A 19,935-nucleotide genomic window follows, 5' to 3' on the forward strand; every position below is an offset into this window, starting at 1 on the left:
TCCTATCAGTCTGGGCAGGTCATCACTAGGTTTCACACTAAGTTTTCTAAAATGGAGGCAATCTTTAAAAAGTACTGGCCAATCCTTTTAGAGGATCCACATCTAAAACCGGTTCTACCAAACCACCCAAACATTACCTATAGAAAGGCCCCTAACATTAAAAATAAAATTGCCCCAAGCAAACTTAAATCCATCAAAGAAATTGCACCGACACATGCCCATATGATTCCATTGAAGGGCATGTTTCGGTGCAAAAAAGCTATGTGTAAAACCTGCAATTTTGTCTAACATGGAAAAAAACATTTCTCCACTAAAGGAAAAACATACACGCTAGAGGAATTTTTTAACTGTGGCTCAGATTTCGTGGTCTATGGCCTTAGTTGTCCTTGTGGCTTGATGTATGTAGGACGCACTATTCACCCTCTAAGGCAGAGATTTGGCGAACACAGAAGAAAGATAGAAGGGGGAAGGGACAAACACAGTATCCCACGCCATTTCTGTGAATACCACAACAAAAGTACAGAAGGTCTTGAAGTATGGGTGATAGAGCAGATCCCCAAAAAACCTCACTACAGCAGAGAGATTCTATAGATTATGCGAACGAGAGACCTTCTGGATATATTCCTTAGACACGTTAAACCCAGGCGGAATCAATGAAGAACTAGAAATCTCTACCATCTTATAATAGAATAGCTGCAGATTCATAGTAGATATAGCAATAAGGTAATCTAACAATGTTCTAACTCCATTATCCACATGTATATACAGACACCATCTCTATATATAAATACATACAAATAGATCACTTATGAACATTTTTTTCCTGGTAGATAAATTTTCCTTCAAGGATTAGTAATGTTGTATCAAGCCTTTGTACATGCATACTGGCATTTTTTTAGATATGGGTGTACATGCATGCTATAAGGACTATAGTACATCCAATAGTCCTAATCTCATCCCCTAAGTTTAAATTCTGCTCCCTAGCCCCTCTATACTTATAAATATAATAAGCTATATAGGCGATAATATTAATGTCATAGTTGTAAATTATAAGAGTTTTTCCCCCATTGTGAATGCAATATTAGTATATAGGCATGCATACATATATAGGTATATATGCATATATATTAGCTGTAATAAGTATACAAAAAGTAGTGCAACATACAAAATTGCAGAAAGGCAAGTTGCATGTTATAATTATAATTATAATTTTAATTTAATTTTAATTCAATTTTAATTTTCTGTTTTTAACATCCTATTACCCCCATGCTTTCCCTTCATTGATGCTAAAAAAATTTACTTTTTAGATTACTCATTATGTCCATTAGGTGGCAGTGCTAGGTCAGCACATAAATAGGCCACAAACATAGTATTCTCCCATAGCTTGACAAAGGAGCACGCCGCAATGCGCATGCTCTGAAACGCGTTGCTTTACAGCAGTACAGCGCCACTACTCCATCTGCGTTCCAGCCTTCCACCTGACTGCCTGACCAAGCCTCATTCTGAACAGCGGTCGACGATTGTAACCCAGAAGTCGGCACAACGACAGCAGCCAGCAGTGAGGAACTAAGCATCTGAGAGCACGGACATGGGCTCTACTGACTTCACCCTTGCCGGACTACACAGTCTTCACATGTGAGTGTGCTAATGTAATTGTAACATTAAATTTTTACGATCCTACTAAGAGGCGCCTTTTTCGTTTATTTCTTGTTTTATATATTGGAGTGGCTTCACCCCCTTGATAAGGCTGCCCTAGCAACGGACCGTATACATCTCACAAATAGCTTCTCGGAGCTAAAAGGACTTCCTTAAATGTGCATTGGGACTTATTATTATTACACACTGTAACCTGCGCTGCTTATTGAATTGTCATTTAATTGGTCAGAACTGACCTGAAGACTGACCGGTTTTGCAACAAATCCGATCACCACAGGCATGGCAGGGGTGTTCGCAGTTGCAAGTTATGTATGGGTACGTGGTTTTGCACAACCGTGCCATTCTGCCAACATGTATGGGCGTGACCTGGTCGGAAACCATAGTACAATACGAGTCATGTCAGTGGTATTCTGTATGGAGATATCACCGTCTCTACACATGGAGGACAATATTGGGGGTCTACTCCATTATAACATTTCTCTTATAAAAGTTTATTTCCTGGAGTTTTATAAAGTAATCTAATATGAATGATTCCAATAAAGAGAAATTAGTTCCATTCATGTAGAGAATAGTTACATTCATTCCTGGGGGAGAAATCTATTTTCTTCTAGTAACATTCTTCTCTTCTTCTACAGATTGTCCTCTAATCACATGACAGACAGTTCCTGCCCCCACCTGGCATCTGGAATAAGAAATAACCAGGCACTGAGGAGACTGGACCTGGCGAAGAACAATCTGGAGGGTTCTCATTTCAGGGATCTGATGGAAGCTCTGACAGCAAGCCGGATAGAGAAATTACAGTGAGTATAACAAGACTGACTGAGACAATAATATTCTGGGACAGATCACACCACATGCACTGCAGGGATTTTTTTCTGCATCAAAAAATCATGGAAAGTTGGTTATGTGGGTTCTAACGGTATAGATCACACCAGATCAGTGTGTGTTTCAGTGCTTTTCCATTCCAGAACAAAAAGTACATCATGCTGCTTTTTTCCTTCACAGAATTGTACTGGAATGTGCTAAAAAAATCAAAAAAGCACCGGACCCCAGTATAGTGGGGAAAAAAAAGAAGAAAAAAAACATCTGGAGTGCATCCGGAAATGCTTCAAAAAGTGTTATAAATATCAGATAGCAGAGAGGAAGCTCACACACTGCCAACACCAAAGCAGACAAATACAAACAGAAGAAAAGAAGTAATCTGCTGCAGACACCCCAATAGTAACCCCCACACCAAAAGAATAAATGGCAAATGAATTGATGCTGCACTGCTGACTAAAACAAATAATGATAAACTAGCAATAAGCACCCTGCAGGGGTGATAACCCCTGGGGAAAAACAACAATCCATGAACACAATAAAGCTACGGAGGAGTAATCAGGAGCAAATACTTAATGTAAACACAAAAATCAGTACGTATATTAATACTTACAATACAAAAAAAAAAAAAAAACTCCAGCAATGTAACCCCACCAAATGAAACATGCAGCAAAAATATAATAATCTAAAGTGCGTACAAGTGTATGGCAATAAAAGCAACAATAAACACACTCCAGGGGTGTGATCTCCAAAAATACACTCAAACAATAAAAATATTTTCAATCTCAAAAAGTACAATAGTGCAAATTCAATCTCATCAAACTATAAATGTAATTTCATAGTAATAAAGCAAGTGTCCATTATAAAAAGTCCAAATGTGTACATGGTGTTACTTCGGGGTTGATTTACTAAAGAAAATAGACTGAGCACTTTGCAAGTACAGTTGCTCCAGAGCTTAGTAAATGAGGGGAAGCGCTGAAGACTTCCATCAGTGTGTTTTTGGAGATCACACCCCTGGAGGGTGTTTATTGTTCCTTTTATTGCCATACACTTGTACACAATTTTGATTATTATAATTTTGCTGCATGTTTCAATTTGTGGGGTTACATCTCTGGAGGGTTTTTCCTTTCTTGTATAGAAACTATTAATATATGCACTGATTTTTGTGTTTACGTGAACTATTTGCCCCTGATTACTCATCTATAGCTTTATTGTGTTCACCGATTGTTGATTTTTTTCCCAGGGGTTATCACCCCTGCAGGGTCTTTATTGCTAGGCTTTCATTATTTGTTGTAGTCAGCAGTGCAACACCAATTCATTTGTGAAAAATGTCAGATAAATATCCTCCCGTCCAATCACTAGCAATGCTGATTCCGGCCTCACACTGTCTGCTGATACCATTCATGCTCCATACACAAGGAGATTATAGCACAATACGTGTCATGTCAGTGGTATTCTGTGCTCATCCTATGTATGGAGTTATCACCATCTCTACACATGGATGACAATATTGGGGGTCTACTCCATTATAACATTTCTCTTATAAAAGTTTATTTCCTGGAGTTTTATAAAGTAATCTAATATGAATGATTCCAATAAAGAGAAATTAGTTCCATTCATGTAGAGAATAGTTACATTCATTCCTGGGGGAGAAATACATTTTCTTCTGGTAACATTCTTCTCTTCTACAGATTGAAGAATACTCATCTGACAGATAGTTCCTGCCCCCACCTGGTATCTGGAATAAGAAATAACCAGACACTGAGGACACTGGACCTGTCTGATAACAATCTGGAGGGTCCTCATTTCAGGGATCTGATGGAAGCTCTGACAACAAGCCGGATAGAGGAATTACAGTGAGTATAACAGGACTGACTGAGACAATAATATTCTGGGACAGGTTACACCACATGCACTGCAGTAATTGTTTTTCTGCATCAAAAAATCATGGAAAGTAGGTTATATTGGTTCCAGTGGCATAGATCACACCAGATCAGTGTGTGTTCCAGTGCTTTTCCATTCCAGAACAAAAAGTACATTATGCTGCTTTTTTCCTGCACAGAAGTGTACTGGAATGTGCTAAAAAGCATCAAAAAAGCACCGGACCCCAGTACAGTCATCAAAAAAGAAGAAATAAAATCTGGTGTGCATCTGGAAATGCTTCATTAACGTGTTATAAATAGGCCAGAATCAGCATTGCTAGTGATTGGACTGGATTCTTTTTATGTGATATTTTTCACAAATGAATTGGTGCTGCACTGCTGACTACAACACATAATGAGAACCTAGCAATAATCACCCTGCAGGGGTGATAAACCCTGGGGAAAAACAACAATCGGTGAACACAATAAAGCTATGGATGAGTAATCAGAGGCAAATAGTTCATGTAAACACAAAAATCAGTGCATATATTATTAGTTAAAGGGGTTGTAAACCCTAGTTTTTTGTTTTTTTAATAACAAACATCATACTTACCTCCACTGTGCAGTTGGTTTTGCACAGAGTGGTCCAGATCCTCCTCTTCAGGAGTCCCTCAATGGCGCTGGTGCCTCCTCCTCTTCTCAAGTGCTCCGTCGGAGAAGCACTCTCTTTCGGGACACCTGTGCAGGCATGCTTCCATATTCTGCTGCTGCTGCGTCCATTGACAGACAGCAGGACTAGGCCCCGCCCCCGGTGCCCACATCATTGGATTTGATTGACAGCAGCAGGAGCCAATGGCTGCACTGCTATCAATCTATCCAATCAGGACATGAGACACTGGCCAGAGCTGGTGTCCTCGCCCCCGGGGTGAGAAAGGCAGGGCTCAGGTAAGTAAGACTGGGGGTCTGGGGGGATGCAGCATGAGAGAAGGTTTTTCACCGTAATGCATAGTATGCATTACGGTGAAAAACCACAAGGGTTTACAACCCCTTTAATATACAAAAAAGCAAAAACCCTCCAGAGATGTAACCCAACCAAATGAAGCATGCAGCAAAAATATAATCAAAAGTGCATACAAGTGTATGGCAATAAAAGGAACAGTAAACCCCCTCCAGGGGTCTGATCTCCAAAAATAAACTCATATAATAAAAATATTTTGAATCTCAAAAAGTGAAATAGTGCAAATTCAATCTCATCAAACTATTTCATAGTAATAAAGCAAATGTCCAAATGTGTAGATGGTGTTACTTCGGGGTTGATTTACTAAACGAAATAGACTGTGCACTTTGCAAGTACAGTTGCTTCAGAAATTAGTAAAGGAGCGGAAGCTCTGCTGACTTTAATCATCGGATCACGTGGAAGCAAAAATTCTGTTTTTTTTTCCTTGCATGTGATTGGATATTCTTTGTAAAGTGAAGCTTCACCTCATTTACTACGCTCTGGAGTAACTGTACTTGCAAAGTCCTCAGTCTTTCCTTTAGTAAATCAACCCCAAAGTAACCCCATCTATACATTTGGACTTTTTATAATGGACATTTGCTTTATTACTATGAAATAGTTTGATGAGATTGAATTTGCACTATTGCACTTTTTGAGATTCAAAATATTTTTATTATTTAATTTAATTTTTTGGATCGCATCCCTGGAGGATGTTTATTGTTCCTTTTATTGCCATACACTTGTACACACTTGTGTTTATTATATTTTGCTGCATCGTTCATTTGGTGGGGTTACATCTCTGAAGTGTTTTTACCTTTTTTGTATAATAACAATTAATATATACACTGATTTTTGTGTTTACAATAACTATTTGCCCCTGATTACTATTCCATAGCTTTATTGTGTTCACTGATTGTTGGTTTCCCCCAGGGCTATCACCCCTGCAGGTTGTTTATTACTAGGTTCTCATTATTTGTTGTAGTCAGCAGTGCAGCACCAATTCATTTGTCTAAAATATCAGATAAAAATCATCCCGTCCAATCAATAGCAATGCTTATTCTGGCCTCACACTGTCTGCTGACACCATTCATGCTCCATACACAAGGAGATTATAGCACAATACGAGTCATGAAATTGGTATTCTGTACTCATCCTGTGTATGGAGATATCACCATCTCTACACACGGAGGACAATATTGTGGGGGGTGTCTACTCCATTATAAAAATTTCTTATAAAATTCGATTTCCTGGAGTTTTATAAAGTGATCTAAAATAAATGATTCCAATAAAGAGAAATGAGTTCCATTCATGTAGAGAATAATTACATTAATTCCTGGGGAGAAATCTATTTTCTTCTAGTAACATTCTTCTCTTCTACAGATTGTTGTCTAATCACCTGACAGACAGTTCCTGCCCCCACCTGGCATCTGGAATAAGAAATAACCAGGCACTGAGGAGACTGGACCTGGCGAAGAACAATCTGGAGGGTCCTCATTTCAGGGATCTGATGGAAGCTCTGAAAACAAGCCGGATAGAGAAATTACAGTGAGTATAACAGGACTGACTGAGACAATAATATTCTGGGACAGATAACATCACATGCACTGCAGGGATTTTTTTCTGCATCAAAAAATCATGGAAAGTCGGTTATGTGGGTTCTAATGGCATAGTTCACACCAGATCAGTGTGTGTTCCAGAGCGTTTCCATTCCAGAACAAAAAGTACATCATGCTGCTTTTTTCCTTCAAAGAATTGTACTGGAATGTGCTAAAAAACATCAAAAAAGCACCGGACCCCAGTATAGTGGGGAAAAAAAAAGAAAAAAAAACATCTGGAGTGCATCCGGAAATGCTTCAAAAAGTGTTATAAACATCAGATAGCAGAGAGGAAGCTCACACACTGCCAACACCAAAGCAGACAAGTACAAATAGAAGAAAAGAAGTAATCTGCTGCAGACCCCCCAATAGTGACCCCCACACCACAAAGAACAAATGACAAATGAATTGGTGCTGCACTGCTAACTAAAACAAATAATGAGAACCTAGCAATAAGCACCCTGCAGGGGTGATAACCCCTAGGGAAAAACAACAATCTGTGAACACAATAAAGCTATGGAGGAGTAATCAGGAGCAAATACTTCATGTAAACACGAAAATCAGTACGTATATTAATAGTTACTATACAAAAAGGCAAAAAAAACCTCCAGCAATGTAACCCCACCAAATGAAATATGCAGCAAAAATATAATAATCTATAGTGCGTACAAGTATATGGCAATAAAAGGAACAATAAACACCCTCCAGGGGTGTGATCTGTAAACATAAACTCAAATAATACACATATTTTGCATCTCAAAAAGTACAGTAGTGCAAATTCAGTGTCATCAAACTATAAATGTAATTTCATAGTAACAAAGCAAGTGTCCATTATAAAAAGTCCAAATGTGTAGATGGTGTTACTTCGGGGTTGATTTACTAAAGAAAATAGACTGAGCACTTTGCAAGTACAGTTGCTCCAGAGCTTAGTAAATGAGGGGAAGCACTGAAGACTTTCATCATCCAATCATGTGCAAGCAAAAATTCATTTTTTTTATTTTCCCTGCATGTGATTGGGTATTCTTTGCAAAGTGAAGCTTTACCTTATTTACTAAGCTCTGGAGTAACTGTACTTACAAAGTCCTCAGTCTATTTCCTTTAATAAATCAACCCTGAAGTCACACCATCTACACATTTGGACTCTACTTTTTATAATGGACACTTGCTTTATTACTATGAAATTACATGTATAGTTTGATGAGATTGAATTTGCACTACTGTACTTTTTGAGATTCAAAATATTTTTATTGTTTGAGTGTATTTTTGGAGATCACACCACTGGAGGGTGTTTATTGTTCCTTTTATTGCCATACACTTGTACACAATTTTGATTATTATAATTTTGCTGCATGTTTCACTTGGTGGGGTTACATCTCTGGAGGGTTTTTACTTTCTTGTATAGAAACTAATAATATATGCACTGATTTTTGTGTTTATGTGAACTATTTGCCCCTGATTACTCATCCATAGCTTTATTGTGTTCACCGATTGTTGATTTTTCCCAGGAGTTATCACCCCTGCAGGGTCTTTATTGCTAGACTTTCATTATTTGTTGTAGTCAGCAGTGCAACACCAATTCATTTGTGAATAATATCAGATAAAAATCAACCCGTCCAATCACTAGCAATGCTAATTCCGGCTTCACACTGTCTACTGATACCATTCATGCTCCATACACAAGGAGATTATAGCACAATACGAGTCATGTCAGTGGTATTCTGTGCTCATCCTGTGTATAGAGATATCACCACCTCCACACATGGAGGACAATATTGGGGGGTCTACTTAATTATAACATTTTTTTATTTCCTGGAGTTTTATAAAGTAATCTAAAATAAATGATTCCAATAAAGAGAAATGAGTTCCATTCATGTAGAGAATAGTTACATTCATTCCTGGGGGAGAAATAAATTTTCTTCTGGTAACATTCTTCTCTTCTTCTACAGATTGAAGAATACTCATCTGACAGGTAGTTCCTGCCCCCACCTGGCATCTGGAATAAGAAATAACCAGACACTGAGGACACTGATCCTGTCTGATAACAATCTGGAGGGTCCTCATCTCAGGGATCTGATGGAAGCTCTGACAACAAGCCGGATAGAGGAATTACAGTGAGTATAACAGGATTGACTGAGACAATAATATTCTGGGGCAGGTCACACCAAATGCACCGCAGTAATTGTTTTTCTGCATCAAAAAATAATGGAAAGTAGGTTATATGGGTTCCAATGGCATAGATCACACCAGATCAGTGTGTGAGTGCTTTTCCATTCCATAACAAAAAGTATATCATGCTGCTTTTTTCCTGCACAAAATTGTACTGGAATGTGCTAAAAAGCATCAAAAAAGCACCGGATCCCAGTACAGTCGGGAAAAAATGCAAAAAAGAAGAAAAAAAATCTGGTGTGCATCCGGAAATGCTTCATAAAAGTGTTATAAATAGGCCAGAATCAGCATTGCTAGTGATTGGACTGGATGATTTTTATGTGATATTTTTCACAAATAAATTGGTGCTGCACTGCTGATTACAACAAATAATGAGAACCTAGCAATAATCACACCCTGCAGGGGTGATAACCCCTGGGGAAAAACAACAATCGGTGAACACAATAAAGCTATGGATGAGTAATCAGAGGCAAATAGTTCATGTAAACACAAACATCAGTGCATATATTAATAGTTAAAGGGGTTGTAAACCCTAGTTTTTTGTTTTTTTAAACAAACATGTCATACTTACCTCCACTGTGCAGTTGGTTTTGCACAGAGTGGTTCAGATCCTCCTCTTCTGGGGTCCCTCAGTGGCGCTGGTGCCTCCTCCTCTTCTCGAGTGCTCCTGCTATCAATCTATCCAATCAGGACATGAGACACTGGCCAGAGCTGGTGTCCTCGCCCCCGGGGTGAGAAAGGCAGGGCTCAGGTAAGTAAAACTGGGGGTCTGGGGGGATGCAGCATGAGAGAAGGTTTTTCACCGTAATGCATAGTATGCATTAAGGTGAAAAACCACAAGGGTTTACAACCCCTTTAATATACAAAAAAGCAAAAACCCTCCAGAGATGTAACCCCACCAAATGAAACATGCAGCAAAAATATAATAATCAAAAGTGCATACAAGTGTACGGCAATAAAAGGAACAATAAACACCCTCCAGGGGTGTGATCTCCAAAAATAAACTCAAATAATAAAAATATTTTGAATCTCAAAAAGTGCAATAGTGCAAATTCAATCTCATCAAACTATTTCATAGTAATAAAGCACATGTCCATTATAAAAAGTCCAAATGTGTATATGGTGTTACTTCTGGGTAGACTTACTAAACAACATAGACTGTTCACTCTGCAAGTACAGTTGCTTCAGAGATTAGTAAAGGAGCAGAAGCTCTGCTGACTTTGATCATCCAATCATGTGGAAGCAAAACTTCTGTTTTTTTTCCTTGCATGTGATTGGATATTCTTTGTAAAGTGAAGCTTCACCTCATTTACTAAGCTCTGAAGTAACTGTACCTGCAAAGTCCTCAGTCTTTCCTTTTGTAAATCAACCCCGAAGTAACACATTTGGACTTTTTATAATGGACACTTGCTTTATTACTTTGAAATAGTTTGATGAGAGTGAATTTGCACTATTGCACATTTTGAGATTCAAAATACTTTTATTATTTGAGTTTATTTTTTGGGATCGCACCCCTGGAGGATGTTTATTGTTCCTTTTATTGCCATACACTTGTACACACTTGTGATTATATTTTGCTGCATCTTTCATTTGGTGGGGTTACATCTCTGGAGGGTTTTTACCTTTTTAGTATAGTAACAATTAATATATACACTGATTTTTGTGTTTACATTAACTATTTGCCCCTGATTACTATTCCATAGCTTTATTGTGTTCACTGATTGTTGGTTTCCCCCAGGGATATCACCCCTGCAGGTTGTTTATTGCTAGGCTCTCATTATTTGTTGTAGTCAACAGTGCAGCACCAATTCATTTGTCTAAAATTTGTATAAAAATCATCCCGTTCAATCACTAGCAATGCTTATTCTGGCCTCACACTGTCTGCTGACACCATTCATGCTCCATACACAAGGAGATTATAGCACAATACGAGTCATGTCAGTGGTATTCTGTGCTCATCCTGTGTATGGAGATATCACCGTCTCTACACATGGAGGACAATATTGGGGGGTATACTCCATTATAAAAAATTCTTATAAAATTCTATTTCCTGGAGTTTTATAAAGTGATCCAATATAAATGATTCCAATAAAGAGAAATGAGTTCCATTCATGTAGAGAATAGTTACATTCATTCCTGGGGGAGAAATCCATTTTCTTCTGGTAACATTCTTCTCTTCTACAGATTGTCCTCTAATCACCTGACAGACAGTTCCTGTCCCCACCTGGCATCTGGAATAAGAAATAACCAGGCACTGAGGAGACTGGACCTGGCGAAGAACAATCTGGATGGTCCTCATTTCAAGGATCTGATGGAAGCTCTGACAACAAGCCGGATAGAGAAATTACAGTGAGTATAACAGGACTGACTGGGACAATGATATTCTGGGACAGATAACATCACATGCACTGAAGGGATTTTTTTCCGCATATAAAAATCATGGAAAGTCGGTTATATGGGTTCCAATGGCATAGATCACGCCAGCTCAGTGTGTGTTCCAGTGCTTTTCCATTCCAGAACAAAAAGTACATCATGCTGCTTTTTCCTTCACAGAATTGTACTGGAATGTGCTAAAAAAACATCAAAAAAGCACCGAACCCCAGTGTAGCGGGGGAAAAAAAAGAAGAAAAAAAACATCTGGAGTGCACCCCGGAAATTCTTCAAAAAGTGTTGTAAATATCAGATAGCAGAGAGGAAGCTCACACACTGCCAACACCAAAGTAGACAAATACAAACAAAAGAAAAGAAGTAATCTGCTGCAGACCCCCAATAGTGACCCCCACACCACAAAGAACAAATGACAAATGAATTGGTGCTGCACTGCTGACTATAAACAAATAATGAGAACCTAGCAATGAGCACCCTGCAGGAGTGATAACGCCTGGGGAAAAACAACAATCCGTGAACACAATAAAGCTATGGAGGAGTAATCAGGAGTAGGGATGAGCCGAACACCCCCCGGTTCGGTTCGCACCAGAACCCGCGAACGGACCGAAAGTTCGCACGAACGTTAGAACCCCATTGACGTCTATGGGACTCGAACGTTCGAAATCAAAAGTGCTCATTTTAAAGGCTAATTTGCATGGTATTGTCCTAAAAAGGGTTTGGGGACCCGGGTCCTACCCCAGGGGACATGTATCAATGCAAAAAAAACTTTTAAAAACGGCCGTTTTTTCGGGAGCAGTGATTTTAATGATGCTTAAAGTAAAAAAAAAAAAGTGAAATATTCCTTTAAATATCGTACCTGGGGGGTGTCTATAGTATGCCTGTAAAGTGACGCGTGTTTCCCATGTTTAGAACAGTCCCTGCACCAAATGTCATTTTTAAAGGAAAAAATCTCATTTAAAACTGCTTGCGGGTTTAATGTCATGTCGGGTCATGGCAATATGGATGAAAATCAGTGAGACAAACGGCATGGGTACCCCCCAGTCCATTACCAGTCCCTTTGGGTCTTGTATGGATATTAAGGGGAACCCCGCACCCAAATTAAAATAAGGAAAGGTGTGGGGCCACCAGGCCCTATATACTCTGAACAGCAGTATACAGGCGGTGCAAACAAGACAGGGACTGTAGGTTTGTTGTTAAGTAGAATCTGTTTGTAATTTTGAACATTTTTAACGTGTTTAGCTCCAGCCAAAAAATCTTTTCTAAGCTTTTTGGAAAACATAGGGAAGGGTTATCACCCCTGTGACATTTGTTTTGCTGTCTTTCCTCCTCTTCAGAAGATTTCACCTCACTTTTTTGTCCCAATGAAAAATGTTTTTTGAAAATTTGGGTTTTTTTGTGGAACAAGGATTGGAAAGCATCAGTGGAAAGGAGAACTTGTTTTCCCATATTAACTCTTACAGGAGAGAATTTCCCTTCCTAGGGGTAGATTTCATCTCACTTCCTGTTGTCTCCTTCCGTTTGCAAGTAGGAGTCATTTGTAAGTTAGATGTTTGAAAGTAGGGTCCTGCCCTATATACTCAGCAGAAATTTGGGCCTTAGGTGTTGCTGTGGCCACAACACTGTAAGCCCTCACAGGGCCCTGCTGTGAAATATTAGATCAAGAATTGTAATTACATGCCCCTGTTGAACAGGAGCTGAAAAATTAGGCCTTAGGCACTGGTGCTGGTGCCACAACACTGCAACCCCTCACAGACACTCTAGTTGGAACGCAGGAACGAGCCCTGCTGCAAATTATTGCTTCAAAAATTGTAATTACACGCCCCTGTTAGACAGGGGCAGAAAAATTGGGCCTTAGGCACTGGTGCTGGTGCCACAACACTGCAACCCCTCACAGACACTCTAGTTGGAACGCAGGAACGAGCCCTGCTGCAAAGTATTGCATCAAAAATTGTAATTACACGCCCCTGTTAGACAGGGGCAGAAAAATTGGGCCTTAGGCACTGGTGCTGGTGCCACAACACTGCAACCCCTCACAGACACTCTAGTTGGAACGCAGGAACGAGCCCTGCTGCAAAGTATTGCATCAAAAATTGTAATTACACGCCCCTGTTAGACAGGGGCAGAAAAATTGGGCCCTAGGCACTGGTGCTGGTGCCACAACACTGCAACCCCTCACAGACACTCTAGTTGGAATGCAGGAACGAGCCCTGCTGCAAAGTATTACATCAAAAATTGTAATTACACGCCCCTGTTAAACAGGGGCTGAAAAATTGTGCCTTAGGCACTGGTGGTGGCGCCCAGAACCAAAAATGTTCTTACAAGCTATCAGCGTGATGATTGAGGAGGAAGAGGATAATTACTCAGGGATAGTCACTCAGCATCAGCATAGGCAGTCTTTGAAGGGATCTGAGATTTCAAAAAAAATTATTCGGTTACATCAGCATCAGGTGCTTGGTAGCTGGTGGTGATCCAAGACTCATTCATTTTTATGAAGGTCAGCCGATCGACCGAGTCGGTGGACAGACGCACCCTGTGATCGGTTACCACGCCTCCAGCAGCACTGAATGTGCGTTCCGAAAGAACGCTGGATGCAGGACAGGCCAGTAGCTCAATTGCATACTGTGCAAGCTCTGGCCAGTGATCCATCCTCAAGACCCAGTAACCCAGAGGATTTTCGGTGGGAAAGGTGTCCAAGTCTGATCTTGCCCCTAGGTATTCCTGCACCATGTAAAACAGACGCTGGCGATGGTTGCTGGAACCGATCATACCTTGGGGCTGCGGACCAAAAAATTGTCTGAACGCATCGGTCAGACGGCCACCTTCTCCACCGCTCCTTCTTTGACTGACCGAAGCCTCAGCAACACGTTGTCCAGAAACAGGAGTTTGTAACCTCCCAGTCTCTGGGAACGCGTTGCACAGACCTTTCTGCAAGGCCTCCCGAAGATGTTTCATCCTCTGCTCCCTCTGCGATGGCAAGATAAGGTCCGCAACCTTACCCTTGTAACGTGGATCAAGGAGGGTTGCCAGCCAGTATTGGTCCTTCTCCTTGATACCACGAATACGAGGATCCTTACGCAGGCTTTGCAGGATCAGGGAGGCCATGCAGCGTAGGTTTGCTGAGGCATTCGGTCCGGAGTCCTCTGGGTCACTAAGAACGACATGGTCCGCAGCCACCTCCTCCCAGCCACGTACAAGTCCATGTGTTTCTTGGGACTGATCCCTTAAAGACTGCTGCTGATGCTGAGTGCCAGGCTCCACCTCCATACTGACACAATCTTCCTCCTCCTCCTCTTCCTCCTCGTCCTCTTCCTGTGTGATCGGCGGGCACGCAGGAACACTGTCTGGATAAAGGGGGCCTTGAGAGCTAAGGAAGTCCTCCTCTTCCTGCCTCTGTTCTGCCTCAAGTGCCCTGTCCATTATTCCACGCAGCGTGTGCTCCAACAGGTGGACAAGGGGGACAGTGTCACTGATGCATGCACTGTCACTGCTCACCATCCTCGTGGCCTCCTCGAATGGTGACAGGACAGTGCATGCATCCCTGATCATGGCCCACTGGCGTGGGGAAAAAAAACCAAGCTCCCCTGACCCTGTCCTGGTGCCATAGTCGCACAGGTACTCATTGATGGCCCTCTGCTGCGTGTGCAGCCGCTGCAGCATGGCCAACGTTGAGTTCCACCTGGTGGGCATGTCACAGATTAGGCGGTTCTTGGGCAGGTTAAACTCCTTTTGGAGGTCCGTCAGCCGAGCACTGGCATTATATGACCGGCGGAAATGCACACAGACTTTCCTGGCCTGCCTCAGGACATCCTGTAAGCCCGGGTACCTGCCCAAGAACCGCTGCACCACCAAGTTAAGGACGTGAGCCAAACAGGGCACATGGGTCATTTGTCCCTGTCGGAGGGCAGAGAGGAGGTTGGTGCCATTGTCGCAAACCACCATTCCTGCCTTAAGTTGGCGTGGCGTCAACCACCTCTGAACCTGCCCCTGCAGAGCTGACAGAACCTCTGCCCCAGTGTGGCTCCTGTCCCCCAAGCACACCAGCTCAAGCACCGCATGGCATCTTTTGGCCTGCGTACTTGCGTAGCCCCTTGAACGCCTATGGAGCACCGCTGGTTCCGAGGAAGAGGCCATGGAGGAAGAAGAAGAGGAGGGGGTGGAGGAGAGAGGTGTGTCACAATCAGCATTTTGGAGGCGTGGTGGCGGAACAACCTCCAACACTACTGCACCTTGTCCTGCATCCTTCCCAGCTGCCAGCAGAGTCACCCAATGCGCCGTGAAACTTAGGTAACGTCCCTGTCCATGCCTGCTGGACCATGAGTCAGCGGTAATATGCACCTTACCGCTGACCGCCCTGTCCAGCGAGGCATGGACATTGCCTTCCACATGCCGGTAGAGAGCCGGAATCGCCTTCCGTGAGAAAAAGTGGCGTTTGGGTACCTGCCACTGAGGAACCGCACATTCCACAAACTCACGGAAGGGGGCAGAGTCTACCAACTGAAAAGGCAGCAGTTGAAGTGCTAGCAATTTTGCCAAGCTAGCATTCAACCGCTGGGCATGTGGATGGCTGGGAGCAAACTTCTTTCGGCGGTGCAGCAGCTGGGGCAGGGAAATTTGCCTGGTACAATCTGACGTCGGTGTACCAAAAGCAGATTGCCCACAAGTACTTGGCTGTGACACACCTAATTCTACACCTTCATTCCTCTCACTGCAGGTCTCAGAGAGGACTGAAGGTCTAGTGGGGTTGGAAATCTCAGCTGATGAGGAGCAAGGAGAGATCCTCTTTGTTCTTTGGTGTGGGTCTTTTAGATACGCTTGCCAACGAACTGCATGGCAGGTCAACATATGTCTGGTCAAGCATGTGGTACCCAAGCGGGAGATATTTTGGCCACGCGAGATACGCTTGAGACATATGTTGCAAATAGCAGCGGTGCGATCTGATGCACTCGTCTCAAAAAAGGCCCACACCAAAGAACTTTTTGAATAACGCGCAGAGACTGCAGCGCCCTGCACATGTGGAGCTTTGGGGTGTGATGCAGTCAATGTGCTGCCCTTAGGCTGGCCCCTGGAGGGCATCCTGCCTCGTTGGTGATGTGCTGCCGCCTCCTCCTCCTCCTCCTCCTCCTCCTCCTCCTTCTCCTCCTCCTCTCTCCTATCAGGCACCCACGTTGAGTCAGTGACCTCATCATCCCCTCCCTCCTCATCACTGGAGCAAACCTGGCAGTATGCTGCAGCAGGGGGAGCATGACTGCCAGATTGCTGTCCTTCTTGGGCACCCCCTCTGTCCGCGCTCATGTTACTGCCTTCATCGAGCTCAGTATCGTCATCAGAGCCTTCTAAACGCTGGGCATCCTCCTGGAGCATGTACCCAACACTGTGGTCAAACAGTTCGAGGGAATCCTCATGAGGACATGGTGGAGCTAGGGAAGGAGTCACTGATGACATTGAGCTGAGGGAAGAGGCCGCTGCTTTGCCAGACAAAGCACCCTGGGCATGGGTGAGAGAGGATGAGGAGGATGAGGACGGCTTGGTCATCCACTCGACCAAGTCTTCCGCATGTTGCGGCTCAACATGGCCAGCTGCCGAAAAAAAGGCCAAGCGTGTCCCATGGCCACGTGCTGATGAGGATGCACCGTCTCCACGACCAGCACTAGACACAGAGCCTGCTTGCCCTCTCTTATTGGCTTGTGACTGTCTGCCTCTCCTTCTTGGCCTTCCAGACATACTAATGGCCTGTAGCTGCACTAAGCTGGGATAGAACACCTGTAATTTTCTTCAAGTAGCTTTATATACTGTAACCAGACAAGCCTGCCTGTCAGTAGGAAGATAACAGGAACGGATCTAGCTGAACACTGTGAGCAGGACGCACTGTACTAAATGTAAATAGTCTAGCTGCCTGACCGTGGTACTAATAGGATCAAATAGAACACCTGTAATTTTCTTCAGGTAGCTTTATATACTGTAACCAGACAAGCCTGCCTGTCAGTAGGAAGATAACAGGAACGGATCTAGCTGTACACTGTGAGCAGGACGCACTGTACTAAATGTAAATAGTCTAGCTGCCTGACCGTGGTACTAATAGGATCAAATAGAACACCTGTAATTTTCTTCAGGTAGCTTTATATACTGTAACCAGACAAGCCTGCCTGTCAGTAGGAAGATAACAGGAACGGATCTAGCTGAACACTGTGAGCAGGACACACTGTACTAAATGTAAATAGTCTAGCTGCCTGACCGTGGTACTAATAGGATCAAATAGAACACCTGTAATTTTCTTCAGGTAGCTTTATATACTGTAACCAGACAAGCCTGCCGGTCAGTAGGAATTTAACAGGAACGGATCTAGCTGAACACTGTGAGCAGGACGCACTGCACTAAATGTAAATAGCAGGAACGGATCTAGCTGAACACTGTGAGCAGGACGCACTGCACTAAATGTAAATAGTCTAGAAGATAACAGGAACGGATCTAGCTGAACACTGTGAGCAGGACGCACTGCATTAAATGTAAATAGTGTAGATAGAAGATAACAGGAACGGATCTAGCTAAACTGAATACAGTGTATATATATATATGCAACACCTGGGATGCATATATATACACAATACACTGTAAGTGCAGCTAACTGACTGACTGTTCTGCCTAATCTATCTAACTCAAATCAAATGACACTGTCTCTCTCTCTCTCTATCTCTCAGCACACCGGAACACACACTACACAGGGCCGCCGTGCAGGCGGCCTTATATAGTGTGGGGTGTGTACTAAATGCCCTGAGCCGTAATTGGCCAAAGCCACCCTGGCTTTGGCCAATTACAGCTCTCTCTACTGACAGCGCTGTGATTGGCCAAGCATGCGGGTCATAGTGCATGCTTGGCCAATCATCAGCCAGCAATGCACTGCGATGCCGCAGTGAATTATGGGCCGTGACGCGCCACACGAATTTAGCGCGAACGGCCCATAACGTTCGCAATTCGGCGAACGATCGAACAGCCGATGTTCGAGTCGAACATGGGTTCGACTCGAACACGAAGCTCATCCCTAATCAGGAGCAAATAGTTCATGTAAACACAAAAATCAGTATGTATATTAATAGTTGCTATACAAAAAGGCAAAAAAACTCCAGCAATGTAACCCCACCAAATGAAACATGCAGTAAAAATATAATAATCTAAAGTGCGTACAAGTATATGGCAATAAAAGGAACAATAAACACCCTCCAGGGGTGTGATCTGTAAACATAAACTCAAATAATACACATATTTTGCATCTCAAAAAGTACAGTAGTGCAAATTCAATCTTATCAAACTATAAATGTAATTTCATAGTAATAAAGCAAGTGTCCATTATAAAAAGTCCAAATGTGTAGATGGTGCAAGCAAAAATTCATTTTTTTTTATTTTCCCTGCATATGATTGGGTATTCTTTGCAAAGTGAAGCTTTACCTTATTTACTAAGCTCTGGAGCAACTGTACTTACAAAGTCCTCAGTCTATTTCCTTTAATAAATCAACCCTGAAGTCACACCATCTACACATTTGGACTTTTTATAATGGACACTTGCTTTATTACTATGACATTACATTTATAGTTTGATGAGATTGAATTTGCACTATTGTACTTTTTGAGATTCAAAATATTTTTATTGTTTGAGTGTATTTTTGGAGATCACACCCCTGGAGGGTGTTTATTGTTCCTTTTATTGCCATACACTTGTACACAATTTTGATTATTATAATTTTGCTGCATGTTTCATTTGGTGGGGTTACATCTCTGGAGGATTTTTACTTTCTTGTATAGTAACTATTAATATATGCACTGATTTTTGTGTTTACGTGATCTATTTGCCCCTGATTACTCATCCACAGCTTTATTGTGTTCACTGATTGTTGATTTTTCCCAGGGGTTATCACCCCTGCAGGGTCTTTATTCCTAGGCTTTCATTATTTGTTGCAGTCAGCAGTGCAACACCAATTCATTTGTGAAAAATATCAGATAAAAATCATCCCGTCCAATCACTAGCAATGCTGATTCTGGCCTCACACAGTCTGCTGATACCATTCATGCTCAATACACAAGGAGATTAATTCTAATAAACATGATTCCAATAAAGAGAAATGAGTTCCATTCATGTAGAGAATAGTTACATTCATTCCTGGGGGAGAAATCCATTTTCTTCTGGTAACATTCTTCTCTTCTTCTACAGATTGAAGAATACTCATCTGACAGACAGTTCCTGCCCCCACCTGGCATCTGGAATAAGAAATAACAAGACACTGAGGACACTGGACCTGTCTGTGAACAATCTGGAGGGTCCTCATTTCAGGGATCTGATGGAAGCTCTGACAACAAGCCAGATAGAGGAATTACAGTGAGTACAACAGGACTGACTGAGAAAATAATATTCTGGGACAGATCACACCACATGCACTGCAGTGATTGTTTTTCTGCATCAAAA

The 19,935-nt window shown here is 42.1% G+C and overlaps 1 protein-coding gene across 3 annotated transcripts in view; it reads left to right on the top strand.

Moving 5' to 3' along the window:
- Positions 1-19,935, top strand: part of LOC141116964 (NACHT, LRR and PYD domains-containing protein 12-like) — a 264,975-nt gene that overhangs the window by 150,046 nt on the left and 94,994 nt on the right. For 2 of the 3 annotated variants that reach the window (XM_073609492.1, XM_073609493.1), the window contains 6 exons: positions 2,292-2,456; positions 4,167-4,331; positions 6,715-6,879; positions 8,876-9,040; positions 11,280-11,444; positions 19,684-19,848. In XM_073609492.1, the coding sequence (XP_073465593.1) occupies positions 2,292-2,456; positions 4,167-4,331; positions 6,715-6,879; positions 8,876-9,040; positions 11,280-11,444; positions 19,684-19,848 (990 nt within the window). The remainder of the gene's footprint in view (positions 1-2,291; positions 2,457-4,166; positions 4,332-6,714; positions 6,880-8,875; positions 9,041-11,279; positions 11,445-19,683; positions 19,849-19,935) is intronic. The other variant, XM_073609494.1, reaches the window with a different exon arrangement.

This window comes from Aquarana catesbeiana, linkage group LG13, assembly GCF_042186555.1.
Source record: "Aquarana catesbeiana isolate 2022-GZ linkage group LG13, ASM4218655v1, whole genome shotgun sequence".
Taxonomy (NCBI): Eukaryota; Metazoa; Chordata; class Amphibia; order Anura; family Ranidae; genus Aquarana; species Aquarana catesbeiana.